At 36.8% G+C, this 18,961-nt stretch overlaps 1 protein-coding gene across 7 annotated transcripts in view; it reads left to right on the top strand.

Moving 5' to 3' along the window:
* Nucleotides 1-18,961, top strand: part of ERC2 (ELKS/RAB6-interacting/CAST family member 2) — a 406,984-nt gene that overhangs the window by 107,373 nt on the left and 280,650 nt on the right. For all 7 annotated transcript variants that reach the window (XR_015275160.1, XR_015275158.1, XR_015275161.1 and 4 more), the window contains one exon: nt 12,787-12,954. Coding sequence is in view for 2 of the 7 variants with exons in the window: in XM_086846817.1 (XP_086702943.1) it covers nt 12,787-12,954 (168 nt within the window). In the remaining 5 variants the exon portion in view is untranslated. The remainder of the gene's footprint in view (nt 1-12,786; nt 12,955-18,961) is intronic.

Genomic DNA, 18,961 nt, shown 5'->3' on the forward strand with positions numbered 1-18,961 from the left:
GCTTAAATGGTATATTATTTTCCTGGACAAAGAATGCTTTCAGGAATTGTTCAAAATAGAGGAAGATGTTTTGCTATCATGCATTTTTATAAATGATCAATTTTGTGTAATTGAAATCAGCTTTTGTACTTCTCTAATTATGAAGGTAAATGAAAACGAATTACACAGGGGGTGGGAGCAGGCACAAGTGTCTGGGAGGAATAGGGAGACCCTCTCTGAGAATCAGGTTTAGGGTTAAGAAAGACAAAGCCCATCTGGACTTGAATGCAACAGGAGATAGAAAGGACAAGAAAGGTTTCTACAGGTACAGCAATAGCAGAAGACTAAGGAAAATATGGATGATGAATGGGAGGGAAGATCTGATCCTAAAGGAGATGGAGACATTCCAGGTACTGAATGCCTTGTTCACCTTGATCATTACTGGAAACATCAACCTTCAGCAATCCCAGGTCTCTGAAACCACTATGGAACTCCAGTGCCAGGTAAACTTATCCTCGATGGAGGAGGATCAGCTCAGGGGATATTTAAGGAAACTAGACACATACAAGTCCCTTGGTCTTGCTGGAAATGCACCTGCAAGGGCTGAAGGCATCATGTGAATTATCCTTGGAAAGTCATGGGAACTGGGAGAGGTTTCTGAGAACTGAGAGAAAGCTAATGTCTTACAAAAGACAAGGAGGATCCAGGGAACTACATTGATTGCACTGATCCCTGTCAGGTTTGGTTAGAGGTTGTCTATCCCAAGCTTCTGATCTAAGCAGGTTTTGGTTATTGCAGGTTGCTCAGGATGGTGTCCAACCAAGTTTTGGATACCTCAGGGATGCATATCCCATAACCTATTTAGACCTGTTGCAGTAGTTGACCAAGCTGGTGGTTAAAAAACCCAAAACCCAAACCAAAATACATTTTCCTTATGTCAGGGTGGAATTTCCATGTTCCATTTGTCTCACCTGTGCCTCATGCTCTGTTGAGAAGAGTCTGGCTCTGCCTTCTCATGCCCCTCCACTCAGTAACTACTGAAGACAGCACTGAGATCTCTCTGTGGCTCTTTTGTCAGGGTGCACAGACCTGGTGCTCAGCAGGTACATTCTGTGTGTCAGTTCCTGACCATCCAGGTGGGACCTTCAGATGGACTCCCACCAAGTCTGAGCTGAGCTCTGAGTGTGTTCCAGAGACTGGCTCCACATCCCCAAGGCATGTGCTGCCTGTTCCAGTTAGCTGGCTTTGTTTCCTGCTGGCTTAGCTCTTGTGAAGAATCTTGTGTTCTGATGCATAATCAAAAGAAGCATTTCTAGAGCATGAGTTTGGAGGGGCAATGTGTTATTAATTCCAATAGTTATTATTAGTCATACATAAGTCCAAGAACTATTATCCACTTACTGTTCGAAGAGAAACACTTTGATGAAAAGCTTATCTTAACATTTGATGTGATATTTAACAGTTCAGCATATTAAAAGAATCCCCAACATAGTAGTCTGTCAATAAAAAGAGAACCTTTCCTATCCCAAGAAAATCCTTGTGGCAGCTATAGGACAAATATAATTGGGAAATTATCTTTCTTCACAAAGGTAGATGTAGTTTTTATGATTTGAAGATGAGGGTATGTTTTTCAAGCCCTGTCTTGGACAGCTGCAGGATTGCTGCTTGATGGGTTTTCTTAATGTTGTTGTATTTTCCTTGTTTGCTTCTGTTAGAACAGTGAGCAAATGGTTTTGGTGAGCAGCTTCTCAAAAAGGTCATGTAAAGAAGCTGTGGCAGCAGTTTTTGTCAGTCTGATAACACCTGCTGTCACCTAGCTTCACCTCTGCATGGAGGAGAGAGATCCAGGGCAGGGTGATGTGGTTCTCTGCTTCCATCTCCACCTACTGCACTGAACCCCATAACCATCCCAAAGGGCTCAGGAATAAGGACATGGCATATTTTGAAGTTCAGAGCCTGTCTTTATTTATTTCATTATTTTTGAGCTGGCTGAAAAGTGCAGTCACGTGCACATGGGGGTTGGCCAAATGGGTAAGAATCAAAGACAGATTTCAGATCTGTAATGTTGGATTTTGCCCATCTAGGAAAGAGTTCTTGCATGGTCGTTATGGTTTTGTGGGTTTAAAATATAGTGGCAAGAGTGCAAAATTTAAAAATATAAACTATCATCATTTAAAATGTCAAATGCAGCAGCTGAGAGAGAATTCAGGATGGCAGCTGTGATGTGCCATATTGATAAATCAAAAAAGTAAATTGAAAACATATGATCTCAGTAATGTAATCCAGATTATGTACTAGAGGGTAACAGTTGTGCATTTTCAGTGCTAGAAGTTTACTTTGCCTTTGACCTGGTGCCTTGATGTGCACTTAAGGTACAGTGTTGCTGCAGTGGGATGAGCCATTTTTGTGCTCAAGTGGCACAAACAAGCCAAGTTTCTATTCAAGTGAAACTTAAAGTTTGATTTGTAGTATAAAACTATAAATATGCTTATTCCATAACAATTATATTTTCTTTCCTTTGTTGCATAAGATGCAGAGAGGACTTTAAGGTATCGAAATTTGAGTGTGGGGGTGGTACTTGCTGTGTTAAAGTCTTAGAGTGAGTGTGAGAGCATTTTTTCACAAGTGATGAGAACCTCCTGGACATGATTGACTTAAATTAGCTTGATTGGTTTTTATCAATTGCAGCTGCACTATTTAGCATAAAAATGCAAAACATCCAAAAATCATTTGCCTTGCAGTGTAGTAGGAAGATGGTTTTAGTTAGTCTTTAAGATGTTTCAAATGTTTATTCTACACAGATTCTCTGAGAATGGATCCAGCACATATCCAGTTACAGAGAATTAGTAAAGATATTGTAAACCTTGAGAAAATTAATTAAGGAAAATATGCTGCTTTATGAATTGCGTATTTAGAATTTTGGTTTTTTCTTTTACTTTAACTGTGTTATTAAGTTAAACAGTTCAAAGATATTTGTTGTAGTGTCATAATCAGGCACCTGCTGTTAAAAGCTAAAAGAGAAAGACTGGAACTTTTGTGTGATGTACAATTGTCTGACTTGCTCTCTCAACCAGTGTCATGCTTGAGAGAAATCCTGAATAAATTCCTTTCTAAATAAGACAAGAAATTTTATGCCAGTGTTGCAACTCAATGTTGAAAACTTGACCAGGGAAAGGCTGCTACTGTTATTTAAAGGCTGTATTCTGTACATTGAGTTTTGATATATGATGCACATTTTCCTTTTTGTAGAGCTGTACTTGCAAACTCCTGATCCTGCCTTTGTTTCAAAGTTTCCTCTTTTTCAGTGGCTTAATGATTTTTATAGGATGTGACCTTAAGGCTAATTAAGGGCATCTGTGTGTTCCTTGGATTCTTAATGTTTTCTAACTCATAGGAAAAATATGAATATATAAAACTTGCATAATTTACTATTATTAATTGTAGCCAGCTGTAGTTGTTCTGAAAAAGAGCTCTTATTCATATGTGAAATAATAGATTATGTTAAAGAGTGAGATTACCTGAAGTTAATATTTTGCACACTTTTAAGTGTTTCTCATACAGGAGGCCTGTTAAGGTCAAAACATTTTTATTATTCCTAGATTTATTTAGTCTTACGTGTTCCTAGGATAATGATGCCAATTTAAATCTTTAGATAGATACTTGGAATTAAGATGTAGAGAACAGAAAACCATGCAGTTAAGAGCATACTTAGTGGTATAATTTCAGTGGCTGAAGAAATTAAATATTTATACATATATGTATATAAAATTTATAAATTTGTACATATATGTAAAGAAATCACAAGAAAGCATGGAGACTGTTTTATTTTATCCCTGTGCTATGAATTTCATACTTGGTTGACACTGAAAATCACATCTATATATATAATTCAGGAAATAATTTTTTTAGTCCTCTGTTAGGTCTTGCAGTCCAGTAGAGAGATGGATGAGGCTAGAAGGTTATATTTCTGCTTGCATAAATAATGCAAAGGTTTAGAAAGTTTCAGTTACAGATTCTCTTAATTGCATCTTCACAAGTTTACAGACAGCCTGGTGAGGTGTTATTGGGGATATAACATAAGCAGGAAGAAGAAAAGGTGACTTTGCTATCCTGAATTTAATTTTCAGGAATGATAGGCATAAACTTCCCTGTTTTTTGTAGAGGTGGAAATCAAAGAGGCTAATACATCTATGTATTCAAAGACATGCTTTTGGAACGTAATGTTAAGGTAGATGTAAATTTAATGATCTGATGTATGTTTACTATCTGATGATAGTAAATCTATCCTAAACTTTACATTGAGATTCCTTTTGTGTGCTTGCATTGTCCTGTTTCTTGAAATGTACCTTTATTTTCTCAATCTTTTGAGGAGATTGAAAAAAAGGAGCAGAATTTCCCCCATATGAAGAATTATCCATGTCTGGGAAAAAGATTTCTCTCAGAATGCTTTCCAGGAAAAGAAACACAGATGAGGAATACTACTTTATTTATTTATTTATTTATTTACTTTTAGAATTTTCTTAAAGGGCGGAGTTATAAGGCTCCATGTTGATGTCAGCTGTCAGAGATTGGCTAATGAATTTTCCTACTCAGGTTTCATTCCTATGACTAGTAAATTTGATTTCATGTAGCCTCTCCTTCTGTGTTAAATTATTTATACCCTGATTTTTTAGCAGTAATATTTTTTATACATGAATATGCATATACATGTGTATATATATATATGTACTATTTATATATAAACTAAATAGAATAAACTCAAAATATATATGCTATAGATACAAAATAGAATGTTAAGAATGACAAAATAGTAAATTTTTTTTAAAAAAATAATTTTTACTTCTTTATTTTCTATAGCACATTAGGAAAATAATTTCCACCATTGAATGTATCTTTATACTTCAGGATAACCTTGGTTGAAAGGGTTGAAATCCTAGAAGTATCAATCCTAGAAGTATTTCAAAGACATACTTTCAAGTTCAAAGACTTTAACAGAAGTCTTTTGAACATAATCAATTGAAAAAGCAGGAATTCTGGTGGTATTTTTGGAATGAAATCCAAAGTTTGCAACTTCATTGGTAACATAGGATTTAGAATTGAATTTTACCACTCCCATTCCCCGACAGGCTAGCAAGCTTGAACAAATAGTAAAAATCCATTTATGTCTAAAGTAAAAACATGTCTCATTCTGATTATCCCCCTTTGGATTTGCTATAAAAGATTATTTTTCTGGTGTAGAAAAAAAACCTTTTCAGTTTTAGAGAACCACTGTACATCCATTTTGGTTGTGAATTTGGCTAAACTTGGCTAAAGCAGTATCTTTTTCTTTGGTAAGACTGATAATCTTTAAACAACAAATATACATAATGCGTAATATAGCTGAATCTTAGGAGGGCTTTCAGATTCCATATTCATATGTTTATGTTTGTGCCATATTCAGATGTTTAAAGTGAGACATGCTTCAGTCTAAGACTGCTAGAAGTGGTGAAATATTGATTAACAGAGGACCAGTGGAGGTAGCAGGAAGAGGAAAGACCAGGTTGGGGAAAAATATTGGTGAAACATTTCAAGATCTGATACTGCAATGAGGTTTATTTTATATTTACATTGCTCAGCTTGCTGGGATTTGGAAGGATGCACCTGAAGACACAGAGGTTGGAGTCACTGGTGATGATCTTGAGCTCAGAAGTGTGAAAAATGGATGAGATAGGGTAGCACAAAATGCAGGATTATGTCCTTTGGGGCAAAAACCCAGAACTTTATAGTGTAAAGTTTTAGGTAAAGGTAATAATAGTGTGTTAGAGGATTGCTGTTGGTCTCCAATAAAATGTGGCTCTGGAAAATCTGATACTAGAATGTATCAGGAGTGAAATTTCTGTTACAGAAATTGGGGAATATTTTTATGTACTCTCTGAAATCTTGTCTGAAATGCAATCATCCAGGTTCAAGAAAGATGAATTCCAGCCAGATAGCAGAGATGAAGAGGAGGATTAGAGGGATGATCAGGAAAATAAAATAACCTTCTCATGATGCTGAAAAACCTCAAATCTATCATTGCATTGTGTTTTCATTTGCAGGAATTATTGCAGCCAATATATTTTGCTTATCACTATTGTGAACTGGTGACATTCTCTTTCAGCTATGATGTATTGGCTAAGGAATAGTGATTTCCAGTTCAAGGATGAATGAGTTTTTAAACAACTTTAGTTTTTTAATGAGGTAATCTGACTGGACTCTAAAATACATTAAAAAAATTAAATCTTGTTTTCACCAAGGTAAAATTGTCAGTCTGTGCTCAGCATCTTGTTGCTTAAGTGTTATTTGACAATTTAGTATTATTTATATGTCGTACTCTGGTGTTTCAACAAATTGAGTTTGTTTTGTGCACAAAAATTTGTAGAGGTTTCTTTTCCTATCCCCTTAAAAAATGGCATCTATTTGTCTTTACATGAGAATTTTGTTCATGCTTTTCCCACATTTGCTTTTTTTAGGAACCAAGTTGGTCTGGAGGGTAAGTGCTCTGTAGATGCTGCACATCATATTGCAGGTTTCCTTCTAACCTATAAATTATAATAGTAATTCTTTATGGTTTATCAGAAATCTTGAAAATACTTCACAAGTTTCAGTGGGACAACCATCATTATGAGACTATGGATATTTCCTTCAGAATTTTTGGAAGAGATTTTGTTCCTAAAGGTCTTTCCAGAAATTGCTCAAGTTTCTTGCTGTCCTAATTCTACAAGTATTTGAATATATAAAATTAATGGCTATTTACTGATGATTCTTTCATGGAATTCTACCCATTTTTTTTCATGAAGCAGTTAAACACATTGTTTTGACTTCAAAAAAGAACACCATGGCCTTCTAATTAGCTTTCTATTAATCTGTTACAGTACAATAAAATTTGAATGTTATTGAAGACAGAAATTTCAAAAGTTAAAAGTTAAAAGCCTCCAAGATTGATAGTTTTGTAAATTGGTTTTAAGTATTTTGAATTTATAACTATCATTATGTTGCTAAATAACATTGACTCTGGAATGACTGACTTCCTTTTTCAGTAATTCAAAAGTATTATGATAGCTATAGTTTTATAGTGAGCATAAAAATCAGTGAGGTAAATTCAATGAGGTAAGGTTAGTGTTGGAAGTTTTATTAACAAAAACTGTAAGTATTAGCACATGAGTTACAGCTCCCATGTGCTTTCCAAAATTTGCTGGAACTAAACTGAATGTTAAATGCTGAACTTTGGAGTAGCTGCTTTAAACCACTTAATTTTAGTGGTAAGAATAGGCAGAGATATAAATTAGAATAAACCAGCTGGTAGGCAGTTGGCTGCATTGGTAAGGTTCACTGATCAGAATTCCTTGTGGCATATGATGTTCCACAAGGACAAGCTTCCTACTGCCTGAGAAAACCATTCGTATCTTGTTTACAATCTCTGGTTCAGCTGAAACCTTTTCTGGTGTAGTTTGACCCATCACTTTACCAATTTTCTGTTTTAAAGAGCAGCATAATCTGGACTGGTGGATAAAAAGAATGTAAGAAAAATAAAGATAGATTAGTAGAGCTGCCAAAGCTGTTGAGGGTGGAGGCTGGGAAGTTTATGAAAATTGTAGGTGTCACCTGCAAGGATTAAGTGATTTTGAGGTGTTGCAGCACTGGGTGCTTTTCCTGCCCTTGTACTGGAGGACTGAAAGCGCTCATGACAGGGATTCTGTCAGGGAAATGGCAGGAGTTTGTTCTCCTCATGTGAGCAGGAGTTTGCAAATATCTCCTGTTGCTCATTGTCTGTTTCCCTGGACTACAAAGTACTCACCTGCTTTAAACACCTCCCCTTGTGTCAGTTCTTAAATACTGAAGTTGTGGATATGAAACAATAAACTATATTGAAGAATATAAAGCCTATAAACTATCCTTGAATTAAAATGTGAGCAACCATAATACTTAGAGCAGTAGACAGGATGGTTGACATAATGCCTGAAAGTGGAATTTTCCTCTGTGGAGTGAAAAAGCTAGCTAGCTCACTGGAGTTGAAATTTGGAACAGAGTGTAAAGGATATTAACTGTGCAAAATTCAAGTGTTTTCAGCTTCAGAATGCTCTGCCCTTTCTGCCTGGAATTTTAGGTACATCAGATGTTTTTGATGGAAATGAATGTACGGCTTGCCAGGTACAGCTATTGCTTTGAAAAAGATAATCTTTATCACATCATATCAGACTAAAAAAATGAGGGACAAATATGATGAGGAGATAGTTTTAATTACATTTTCTTATTTTGGAACAGAGGTTTTTTTGGGCCTTTTTTTTTGTTTTTTAGTGGCTCTGGAGAGTACAGTTGGGACACATGATATCCTCTCTATCCCTGTAGTTAAGTTCTCATATTTGCAAAAACACCCGTGTGAGAATATGCTGTCTGTACTAATAATTCAGTATTTCTGTATGGAAAATTGGAGTGACAGCACTTTTATTTTTGGTTTCAATAGGTTTTCATAGTAACAGCTTAGAATTTCCCCAGGTATATGTGGATGCATCAACACAGGCATGAAGATCTTTATTAGAAATTTGGGGTTCTTTTATTAACTGAAATTTTTCCTCAAGAGATGGCTGCATAATATAGTAAGAGAGCAAATAATAGCCCAGAAGATGTCTAGAGGCCTGTGGAGACTGTGGTGATGATGAGGAAGGGAGAGGATGGTGGTGGGGAAGGGGAGGAGGCGGATTTGGGCGCAGTGGCGGATGCTGGTGGCAGCGTGTGCTGGAACAGGGGTGGCTCAGCAGGGGAATAACAGTGGGTGTGTGGGTTGCAGTTTTTTCTCCTTACCCCAGCTGTGGTACTACAGCACACTTAGGACTTCAGTAGGATCTTCAGGCTTAGTTTAAAAAAATACAGTCAAACATTTGCTTTAAATGTATCTATTCATGATGGTAAAATAAATAATTCTTAACAATGCAACACAGTAGTGCTGCTTCCTGTTTTACTTCTCCATGGAGCTCCTTAGCACTAAGGCACTTTAATAAATGATATATGTAATATGGCATCTAAGTTAAACAGTTAACAGTAAGGAACTTCAAGGAATAGACATCACTACTGAAGCTGGTCATGAGTGGTGGGTGATGACATGAAGATTAATCAAGTTTGACTTCGAATTTGGCAATTTTTACCAGTTACATGAACTCTTTTTTTCCAAAAGTATAACCCAATTCTAAAGATTTTTCAGTGTGTTGTATATTTCCAGAGCAAGTGTCAGAGTTTATTGTATTAAATAGTAGAAATAAGTAGCTGCTGAGGAAAAAGAAGCCAGACAAAATTAGAAAGCTGTTTACGTGGAGAGAGGTCTCTGAAATGCTTTGTGTTAGCTATTAGATCTGGTCTTGCTTTATTTTGCTTGAAAATTACGATGTTCTTCAGAATGCTAAGTTTTACTAGTAAATATACTGCCAGATCTTGGGTAAAATAAGTGAAAGACTCTTAAAATTAGTGAAAAGCCAAAGAGAGAGGGGTTTTGTCTATGAGAAATCCTTATTTTTTCAAATATAAATACATATATATATATATATGTGTGTGTGTGTGTGTGTATATCGTGCTGTAAAATGACCTGAATTGAATTTCCTTTCAAATCCTATTTAAAATGCCTTAGATGGAAAAGACGTAGTATCAAAATGGCAGACATTCCTCATAGTGTGCTGGCATGCTCCATCTAGACTACTTCATTGCTGTGTTATTTTTGGGAGATGTGATTTCACAGAGGGAGGGGAGAGACAATATTTGCCAATATTGGCAAATTCACCCTGGCCAAAAATGAAGTAGTATATTTTGCTTCTGGTAGTCCACAAGATGAGGAACTAATTTAACAGCCGTTTGTTTTTTTACCATCTGGAGGTTCTTATTTGACTTATAACATGATGTCATACGTGCTTAGTGCTGAACAGATAGTGAAAGTTCACCTGCAGTTCAGCCTGAGATAGTTTTGTTTCCTGTTCTGAGAATGTAAAAGTCTTGGTTCATGGTTACTAGAGGCACAAAGATGACTTTAGGGAAGGAGAAAATGACTGGCATAACCAGTGTTCTCCTGAACCTCCACATTGCATTCCTGTGAAAAGAAAAATCAATCTGCACACCCAAGACCACACACAGTGTGAGTTGTCTATTCCCTCTTCCAGGCTGGCACTGGCTCAGAATTCTTCCTCCACTTTCAGAATGGCTCCTTGATGTGAAAGTTAGTTTGGGGATGATATACTTATTCCATCGAAATACTTCATTGTGTAGGTGGAGGTTTGAATTAAGGTGCTGTGCTATATCAGTTTAAAGATAAGCTGTAAGAAACAAGATATGTATCTGGCAGATTTTTTTCAGCCACCGAAGGCTGTGATTGGGATGCTGTGCTCTTTCCTTCCCAACTCTTACACTGTCCTTGTGTGAATTGGGGTTGATGGGATTGAGATTCTTCGGCTGTTTCTCAGTGAGATTGAAGCTGCACTTTCTTTATGCTTTAAAGACTATTTGAAGCTAAAGCAGGATTTGAGTCTGAGAAGCTGGAGTGGGCAGGAGCTCTGCTCCTGTGTCCAACACAGGTTGTTACTCTGATCATTCAGAGCCATGTGCTCATCCTCTCCTTGAGGATTCCTTGTGGTCCCAAGTTTTATTGCCTAAAATCCCCCCCTGACTCCTGAGTTGAATCTAGAGAGCCATGCTGACAGGGTGTGTGGGAGGAAATCAGTGAAGAAGTTTGTGAGAATTGTCTGCTGAGCCTTTGGGGGCTTGGATGGGCAGAGAAGGAAAGATCATTGACTCAGATGCTGCTGGGTTCAGCCAAGCAGGACAGAGCTGCATCAGACCTGTGGGTGCTGCTGTGATGTCCCAGGCACGGGGAGTGGTGCCAGTGCTTTGTTTAGCTGCAGATCTGATCACCTCCACTTGAAGCTTCAGGTTCTGCCTCGTGGCAGCTGGAAAATGAGCCTGGCAGTGCCTGACAGGGGAGAGCTCCTTTTGGGGAGTCTGCTCAAGGTCCTGATGAGCTCCTCAGCTGCAGCTGAAAAGCCCAACAGAGATTTCTGTGATTTGACGTCAAGGATTTCAAATTAGCGATTAAGTATAAAGATGTGGTAACGAGGTTCAGGTGAGGTCTTTTATGTTTATTAAAAGAGATCTGAAAGCTTGCTGCTACTAGTATTTCTTGTTTTCTAATTGAAAAATAATCTTTGAATCCCTTACTTCATGCTGCTTACAAACGGAGAGATCCTATTACTGTAATATTGTAAAAAAAGTCTTAAAAATAAAGTAAATCCAGTGGAATATAAATCTTTTTTCCAGTGTATAGAAAGGCAATGAGCCATTTTAAAAGCAGGAAGAACATGCATTTTGAGATCCAATAGATCATCTAAATTGGTCTCAAACCAAGTTTTAAAGTGGCATTGAAAATACTTTTGCTTTGAATAAATTTAGTGTTACAAAACTCCAAATAGACATAAATACGGATTTGCTGATTGTTTTGCACTTTGATAGCATTCCGAATAACTAGGGAACAAATTGCTTAACAGAGAAGACCCTTTCTGACTGTTCCATCTGCAGAACTTAAAAATGCTAAGCCTCTATTTATGTCCTTCCAGTTTCTTCCATCTAGCTTTTTATTAGGAATTAATCTTATGCCTGTCTAGGAAATATAAACTTTAACCTCTTGTTCTTTATTTTCTAAAATTTATATGCTTGAAATTTGCATTAGTGGGAATTATTATTATTATTATGGGAATCTAATATTTCTTAATATTAGTTGCCTGACTGGCTGCAATACTCTTGTAGATGGAGTATTATTGTAAATTGCCACATCATACATTTTCAGTCTAAACCTTGACTTCTCAGTGGTGAACCTTGCAGCCAAGGAAAGCCTGTGAGTCCACTTAATGTGAACATCTCATGGTTCAGAGGTGCAGAAAAACCCTCTTTACAAGGAAACCTGTCTCTGTAACAATAAATGATTGCACTCCCTTTATCTTAGTTCTCTACTTTCTATGATGTTTATTAGCACTGACTGAATTTTGTGAATTTTATGTTTTCTTGTATTATTTTATTTACAAATAAGCTTTCAACAAGATGAAGCTCACAGTGAAAAAAAAAGTCTTGGTTTTCAAAAACTTCATATATGATGAAATCTGTTCTTTACTCCCAAGTATTCCCCACTCCCCTGCATTATATGCTGAGAGCTGATCAGCACTTCATCTGTAGCTGCTTTTCTGAACCAAAGTATGTAAACAGTGTGAGTGTTCCTGAAGGCAGCAATAAAGATCAGGTGTGATTCTTGTAGTAAAAATGGTTAAAGCCAAACATATTCTCTTTCTTTAATGAACTGATATTTCTGCTATGTTATTACTGTTTGGATTGCATTAAGAGAATAACAAATTTGCATACTTGAATATTTACACATCAAGAAATGAGAAAATCAAGGGTGCTTACACATTCTGTGCTGTTGGAATTCTTTTGGGTTTTGTTTTTTCTTCTTCTTAGTATTTATTTTAAAAAGCAACACCTCCATTATATATGCAGAGCATTTTGCTTAGGAAAATCCTTGAATATCCCTTATTTGATGGGGATTTGTCCTTACTACAGAGAAGTAGTCAGACCCATTTGGTAAGAGATTTGTGAAATAAACACCGGAGAAAAGTGTAAGAAGTAAAACAATGTCTTAGAGTTCAGTTTGGAAAATTACATAAAAGTGAAGTAAAGCATTTATTAAGTGTGAAAAAAAGAGTATTAGAGAAAAATATGCTAATGATTGATACTGAACCCTAGATATGTTTGATTTACTTACTGCAGGTTGATGCCTTGAGGTTACGATTGGAAGAAAAAGAAACCTTTCTGAATAAAAAAACAAAACAACTTCAAGACCTCACAGAAGAGAAAGGAACCCTTGCTGGAGAGATTCGAGATATGAAAGACATGTTGGAAGTAAAAGAAAGAAAAATTAATGTCCTTCAGAAAAAGGTAAGATCACTGATGAAAGGATATGTTGTACAACTTGTGAGACACATTTAAAGGAAATACTTCTGTTCCTTGAAATGTGTTACTGTTAAAATATTAAAAAAGATGCAGAGAATCTTTAATAGTAAAATTCTCTATTATAAAATGTCTTACTGTTATCCATGGGTACATTTTTTATAGTATTACATCATATATATTATATCAGAAAAATATTAGATGCTGCAGTTGTCCCAAAGTTATTGGAGTTAAAGGAAAGTACTAAAAATCCTGATAAAACTTCTTTTCCCTCAACATAAGGGATTCCAGTATCCTTGTGAATGCTGATTACTACTCTTTCCAAATAATGTAAATAAAATGTGTGGGCCTGCTAAAGGATTGGGATACTGTGTTTTTAGCCTGAAGGACTTTCTTTTCTGGGGGAAGATGAGGGGAGTGGAGAAGAAACCTAAATTAAATCAGTTATCTGCTTTCCCTGTGGTCTAAAGACATTAAGAAGGAAGGCTCCCTCCAAACAACCAAATAATCTTATTTCTAATTTTCCACAGCTTTAACTAACTGCATTTGCTCTCTTTGGAAGTTGGATTCAATCACACAGTTTCCACCTGGGGGAGTGGGGAGGGAATTTCCTGTAGAGGCAGCTCTGCAAGGGTTCTGAATACAGTAATAGAGTGTTCATTTCCATATCCTCTTTCTCACACTCACAAAAATATTTATGCTACCAGGTGTGTACTGTTTGTGTCCTGTTTACCATACAGAAATGCACCTGTGAGCATACAGAGAAATGGAGTCCAAATTCCTGGCATCACCTATATTTTACTATTCTCTCCTCCTTTTACAGCCACTCAAAGAATGTCTACTCCTCCTTACTCTATTATGTAGGTAGTTCATGTTACTGTGGTTTTCCTCCAGGATTCATACAGGGTTCACATGGTCTAGTTGTGCTTCTGTCTGCAGTTGCTTAAGCACCGAATTAAAAAAGCCAAGTTCTTATTTTGCAGAAACTGAGAGGGCTGTTTTTTCAGGCCTAGGAAATAAGGTCTATCAAATCTGAATATAAGTACTCATCCATTTTAATCCTATTTCTGAATATTTGCCTTGTTAGCAACGCTGAACATGTAAACTTCAAGGCTGTTGTCCTGAATGCCAACTAGTTTTGGATGTTTCTTGAGCATTCTGAAGAATAGAATGCATCTTTTCTTATTGTTTGCATTCTAAAAAAAAAACAAACCCAAAAAACAAACCCAAACCCCTGAACAAACCAACAATTTACAATTTCTCTTGTACTTAGATCTTGAGAAAATTATCCATAAGAGGAACGTATATTCTGTGGTGAAAATCTTGTGATGAGTAACTACCACAGAGTTGTCAGCACTATCTGTCATGGCTTTGTCCTCAGAAATATGCAGCGTAGCACTTTTCCTGTTTTTAATAAATCATGGCCATTTTATTAGGGTGTGCAGATGGTCTTGCCTCTTTTCTACTTGCTTCTTAATGGACATAATCATTCTCAAGCTGCACTCTCTCTCTTCACTAGATCATGGAGTAAAATATGTCATAGCCTCATGAGCTCTAGTATACAAGGAGATAAATCCTGCTAACAGCTGGGTGGAAAATTGGAGCTAGTACTGAACTGATTTTTTTAAAACTGGAAGTAGCATTTTCAGTAGCATTTTCTATTTTGGAGGGTTTTTTTTCCTTTCATTAGGGTACTTGTGAAGTTCAGTTTTTCTGTTATGGACTAAATACTGGGTTTACTTAGAGAAGAATGAATTTGGAGGATTACTTCTAAAAAAAGCAATAAATATTATGTTTGCAGCACATAAGTTATGTGTAGAATTGTTTCTCTGAACCATTTTTAGTAACCACGTTCTTTTAATGTGTAGATGTTAGCATGCCCAAAAATACTAGTGCCAGATTTGTCATAATACCATTATTTTGTTTATAGAAGAAGAATGTTGTATTTGGAAAATACATTTTTAAAATTACCCTTAGGTCACATTTTCAGATTTGGATCTTTATTTTACTTCTGTTTCTCTTCCAATATTCACTCACAGATCATTTGACTAAAGAGAAATTTGATTGAAATATTGTCCAGCTCTGCTTACCCCTCTTTTGAGTAAATCTAGGCTATGATGCTATAAATGATGCTTTCAGTGTTTACTTTTCACATGCCTGGTGTACAAATCTGAAATAGAAAATGCTGTATGTCACCAGTGCAATCCCAGACTTTTACATTCATCTGTGAAAAAAACCCAAAACTCTCTACTTGTCTGGTTAACCCAAGTGTTCAGCTTCATTCTGGCAGTGCTTATTAGATAATGACTTCTCATATTTAGTGTCCTTGAGCATTCCAGTGTCCTTGGCAGCAGATGAAATCTCATCCCTGGGTGACAGTACTTGTGTGCAGAAGGAAAGGTGTTCTGTGTCTATTTTGTTTTTCAGGAAGCTTTCCTGGCATTACTTCCTTTCACTTCTAGATAAGTTTACCCTCACCAGATGAAGCTGTGTCCCAGGGCATTCATACCTTGTCCAGTCCACATGTTCTGCCAAGGGCAAAGGGAGCACAGCTCCTTTTGGAGCACAGGCAGATTGTTCTTTTGGTCTTGTGTTATTTCTGAAGTATGTTGGACTATGCACAGTACTCATTCCTAGTGCTGTAGTATTGTTATTGCAGTATTTTCTAACAGGCCCTTTTCAAGGGTTTTCAGAGAGTGTAGTAGTGGATGCTGTGCTTTAAAAAAAATATTGTCCAATACACCTGTTTTCTTTCCAGTGCCTTTCTTTCATGCCTTTTCAATTGCAAACATAACTAAGAATAAATTTTGATAGAAAAGTATTTAATCTATCCTAATTAATAGTAATTTTATCCTTTATTTTAATGTAATTATAGTTTTATCTTTTACTCCTTTCTGGTTTGCACATGACTTTTGCTTTCCCCAGTTTTTGCTCATCATCTGAACTTTTGGTCACATCTTCCAGTATTGATTTCACTTTGGGGTGGCAGCCAGACACATCTGTGTTGAGCATTTAGAAACTTGTTCCCATTGTGCCTATGTATGTGGAGAATTCAGGGAGTGGAAAGCAGGATGGACCATTTCCTGTGGCACTCAGGAGGTGGAACAAGGACTGGGGCTCACAGTGGATGGCCCTAGGTTTACACACCCTCACTCCTCCATGCTCTGGTTCTGCTTACTCTCCTGGAAACCATTCTGAGAATGAAGGAAGTGCTTCTAGTTCTTCTTTGCAGGTTCTAGCTGGGCATCAGATTCTTCTGACTGTAATATTATAATGCTTGCCTCTATTTTCTTTTTCCTCCTCAGTACCAAATTTTTATTTCTGCTTACTTTTGATACAAGACTTATGAATAACCAGTTGTGTTCCTGCCTTCAGTTGTTGATGCAAGATAGATGGCTACATCTCTCTCCACTCAGCCTGAAGTACCTCACAAGCCTAAAATAACATTTGTTTTAATGGTTGTATTCAAGAAACTGAAGAAGGAAGAATTTGTGTATAGTGCCTAAAAATATTTCTGTCAGTAATAACCTGAAAGTGAGTAGGAAGGAATATGTAGTTTGGAAATATGTAATTTCTAATCTGTATTCCTTCTCTTATATACATTATCTGCTGTATGGAAAAAAAAAAAAATACAAAGGAGACAAAACCAAACCCTGAAAAACTCCCTGTGGAAACTGGAACAGTTGCTTCTCTTTTCTGGCTAGCTGTCACACTGGGAGGGCAGGACAGGTTCTGTTGGGTGCTCCCTAGCAAAGGAATGGGAGAATAAAACCCAAAATAACTGTGGTGAGTCCCATTGGATGCCATAGGAATGAACACAGGGTAACAAGGCATAGAAAATGTATGGGCTAGATAAGGATCTGATGGTGCATTGTCCTTCCATGCAGAAATTTGGGTGTAATTTTTGACCAAATTGAAAAGCTGCTTCACTATTCAGTATAATCTGTAGGCTTAAGGGAGGCCCAGCACTGGAGCAGCATGTGTTTAGAGGATTTGGATCAAGGTAGATTGGCATGGAGTAATAATAAACTTATGTCAATGTCAGAGGTGCAATATTACTTAATATTTCTTTCTTTTAGAACCTTTGGCACCACTGTTCCATTTTAGTGCCAGTAAAGTTGGGTATGCTGTTTTAATAGCCTTGTTTAACCTGGCAAAGCTAGTCTTACACCTCATATCTGTCAGTTTAGCATGCAGAGGGGCAGACCTCAGAAATCTTTATGTATTTCTTACCAGAACATTCCAGTTCTATGAATGTGGCCGAGTTGTAGGCTGGAGGGCAAAAGTGCTGAGCTGGATGATGTCCCTTTTTGCTCCCAAATTTCGCCTTCTGTACAGTAGGTAGAAGTGGAGTGTTCCGTCCTCTAGGAATCTACAGGTACTTAAAAACTCCAATCCTCTGAAGAAGGAGTCTGACTGATGAAAACAGTAGCTGTTGAGACAAGAGCAGTGTACAGGACGTAGACCTGGATCATATTAGGACAACAGCTTGTGGAAATTCTTTTGTGGGGACTATCATAAAAGAACACCGGCTAAAGGGGGCTAATATAATATTCTACCTTGACTTGCTACATAACTTTTCATGTAAAATGTTACAGTTTCCATCTTTAATAGTTTAAACTTTGTGATTGATGAAGTGCTACATGACTAAGGGCCTTAACCTACCAGCTAATTAGCATTTGTAGGAAATGTCATAAAGTCTTCGTTCTCTTGTAATAATTGGAATCTGTACCTGGAGTGGCTGGACTATGCACTTTAGGTGATATTGTCCAGTTTGTGTTAAATTGTGTTGCACAATTAATTAGATGTATTGCTGTTGGCTGTCTTCTACAAAAGAGGAAATGTACATGTGGTGAGGTTAGGAGTGATTGGTGTAAACAAAGGAGTCCAACTCTTGGGCTGAGAAATTTACATCAGTATTATTGCTTGATGCAGGCTACAAGTAGAATGTGCAAGCACATTGCTGATAGAAGATGCCTTTGGATCTGTTTTTCCCATGGTTTAATCACCTGGGAGCATGTTTTCATTTTCCTGGGGAGGGATCAGGGCATGACAAAGGACATTTTTTATTAACTGTGTCAAATTCTGTCAGAACACTGTAAATAGGCTGTGATGTGAGCTGGTGTTTTGCAATCACAAATCAGAGATCTATTGTATTTCTGGAGCCAGATGGCAAATTCTGAACAAGTTGCTCTGCAAAACAGATCAGTGTTCCGACTGTAGATTTCAGGTGTTAAAAAAAATAAAATTAGGAAGTCTTTCTGGTGTAGCATGAAAATTTTGATGTTATAAAAGTACTTTGGTAGCTATAAACTTATGTATTATTTAAGAATTTAATCTTTAATAGTATATGTCCATTTTAAGAGTACAGTGTTCAGTGTACTGAGTATTAGAAAATTGAACTTTGTTGGCTTCTTAGGCTTGTAGCTTTGCCAAATCATGGTATGTTTATCAGAACAGTCTGAAAGTGAATTTGAACTAAATATAGTCAATAGTTCATCCAGGGTGGTGCTGTTCCTGATCCCAATACATTATCCGAAAAATGTGTCCTCAAGGATTCTGCACAATCAAGTTCAACTTTGGGACTGTTTGGTGAACACAAATCCCCCTGAAGCCTAACCAGAACAGGCTGGGATGCTCTCAGCCTGTACAGAGAGTGAGAACAATGTCAGAGGTAGGGATCATTTTCATTTTCTGTAGCTTAATTTCCCATTCTTTGTAACACATTGTGCTACTAAGTTTTTACAGTTTATAAAAGATCACTAGAAATATGTGACCTAATATACATTCACTTAGGGAAGTCAACCTGAATGTTCATCCAGCCTAGAACATAGTTATGAGTCTAGGTAAATCCTTGTACATTGAAATTCAGGATGATTATAAACTTTTCCAGCCTTTGCTTGAATGGATTGTCCTTTCCAATGAATGTGGAGGCTAGAAGTCCAGAATTTTGTTGTTCTTCCTTCCTCTGTTATCCATGACCTGCTTGCTACTG

Source organism: Cyanistes caeruleus, chromosome 11, assembly GCF_971803275.1.
Source record: "Cyanistes caeruleus chromosome 11, bCyaCae1.hap1.1, whole genome shotgun sequence".
In the NCBI taxonomy this organism is placed as follows: domain Eukaryota; kingdom Metazoa; phylum Chordata; class Aves; order Passeriformes; family Paridae; genus Cyanistes; species Cyanistes caeruleus.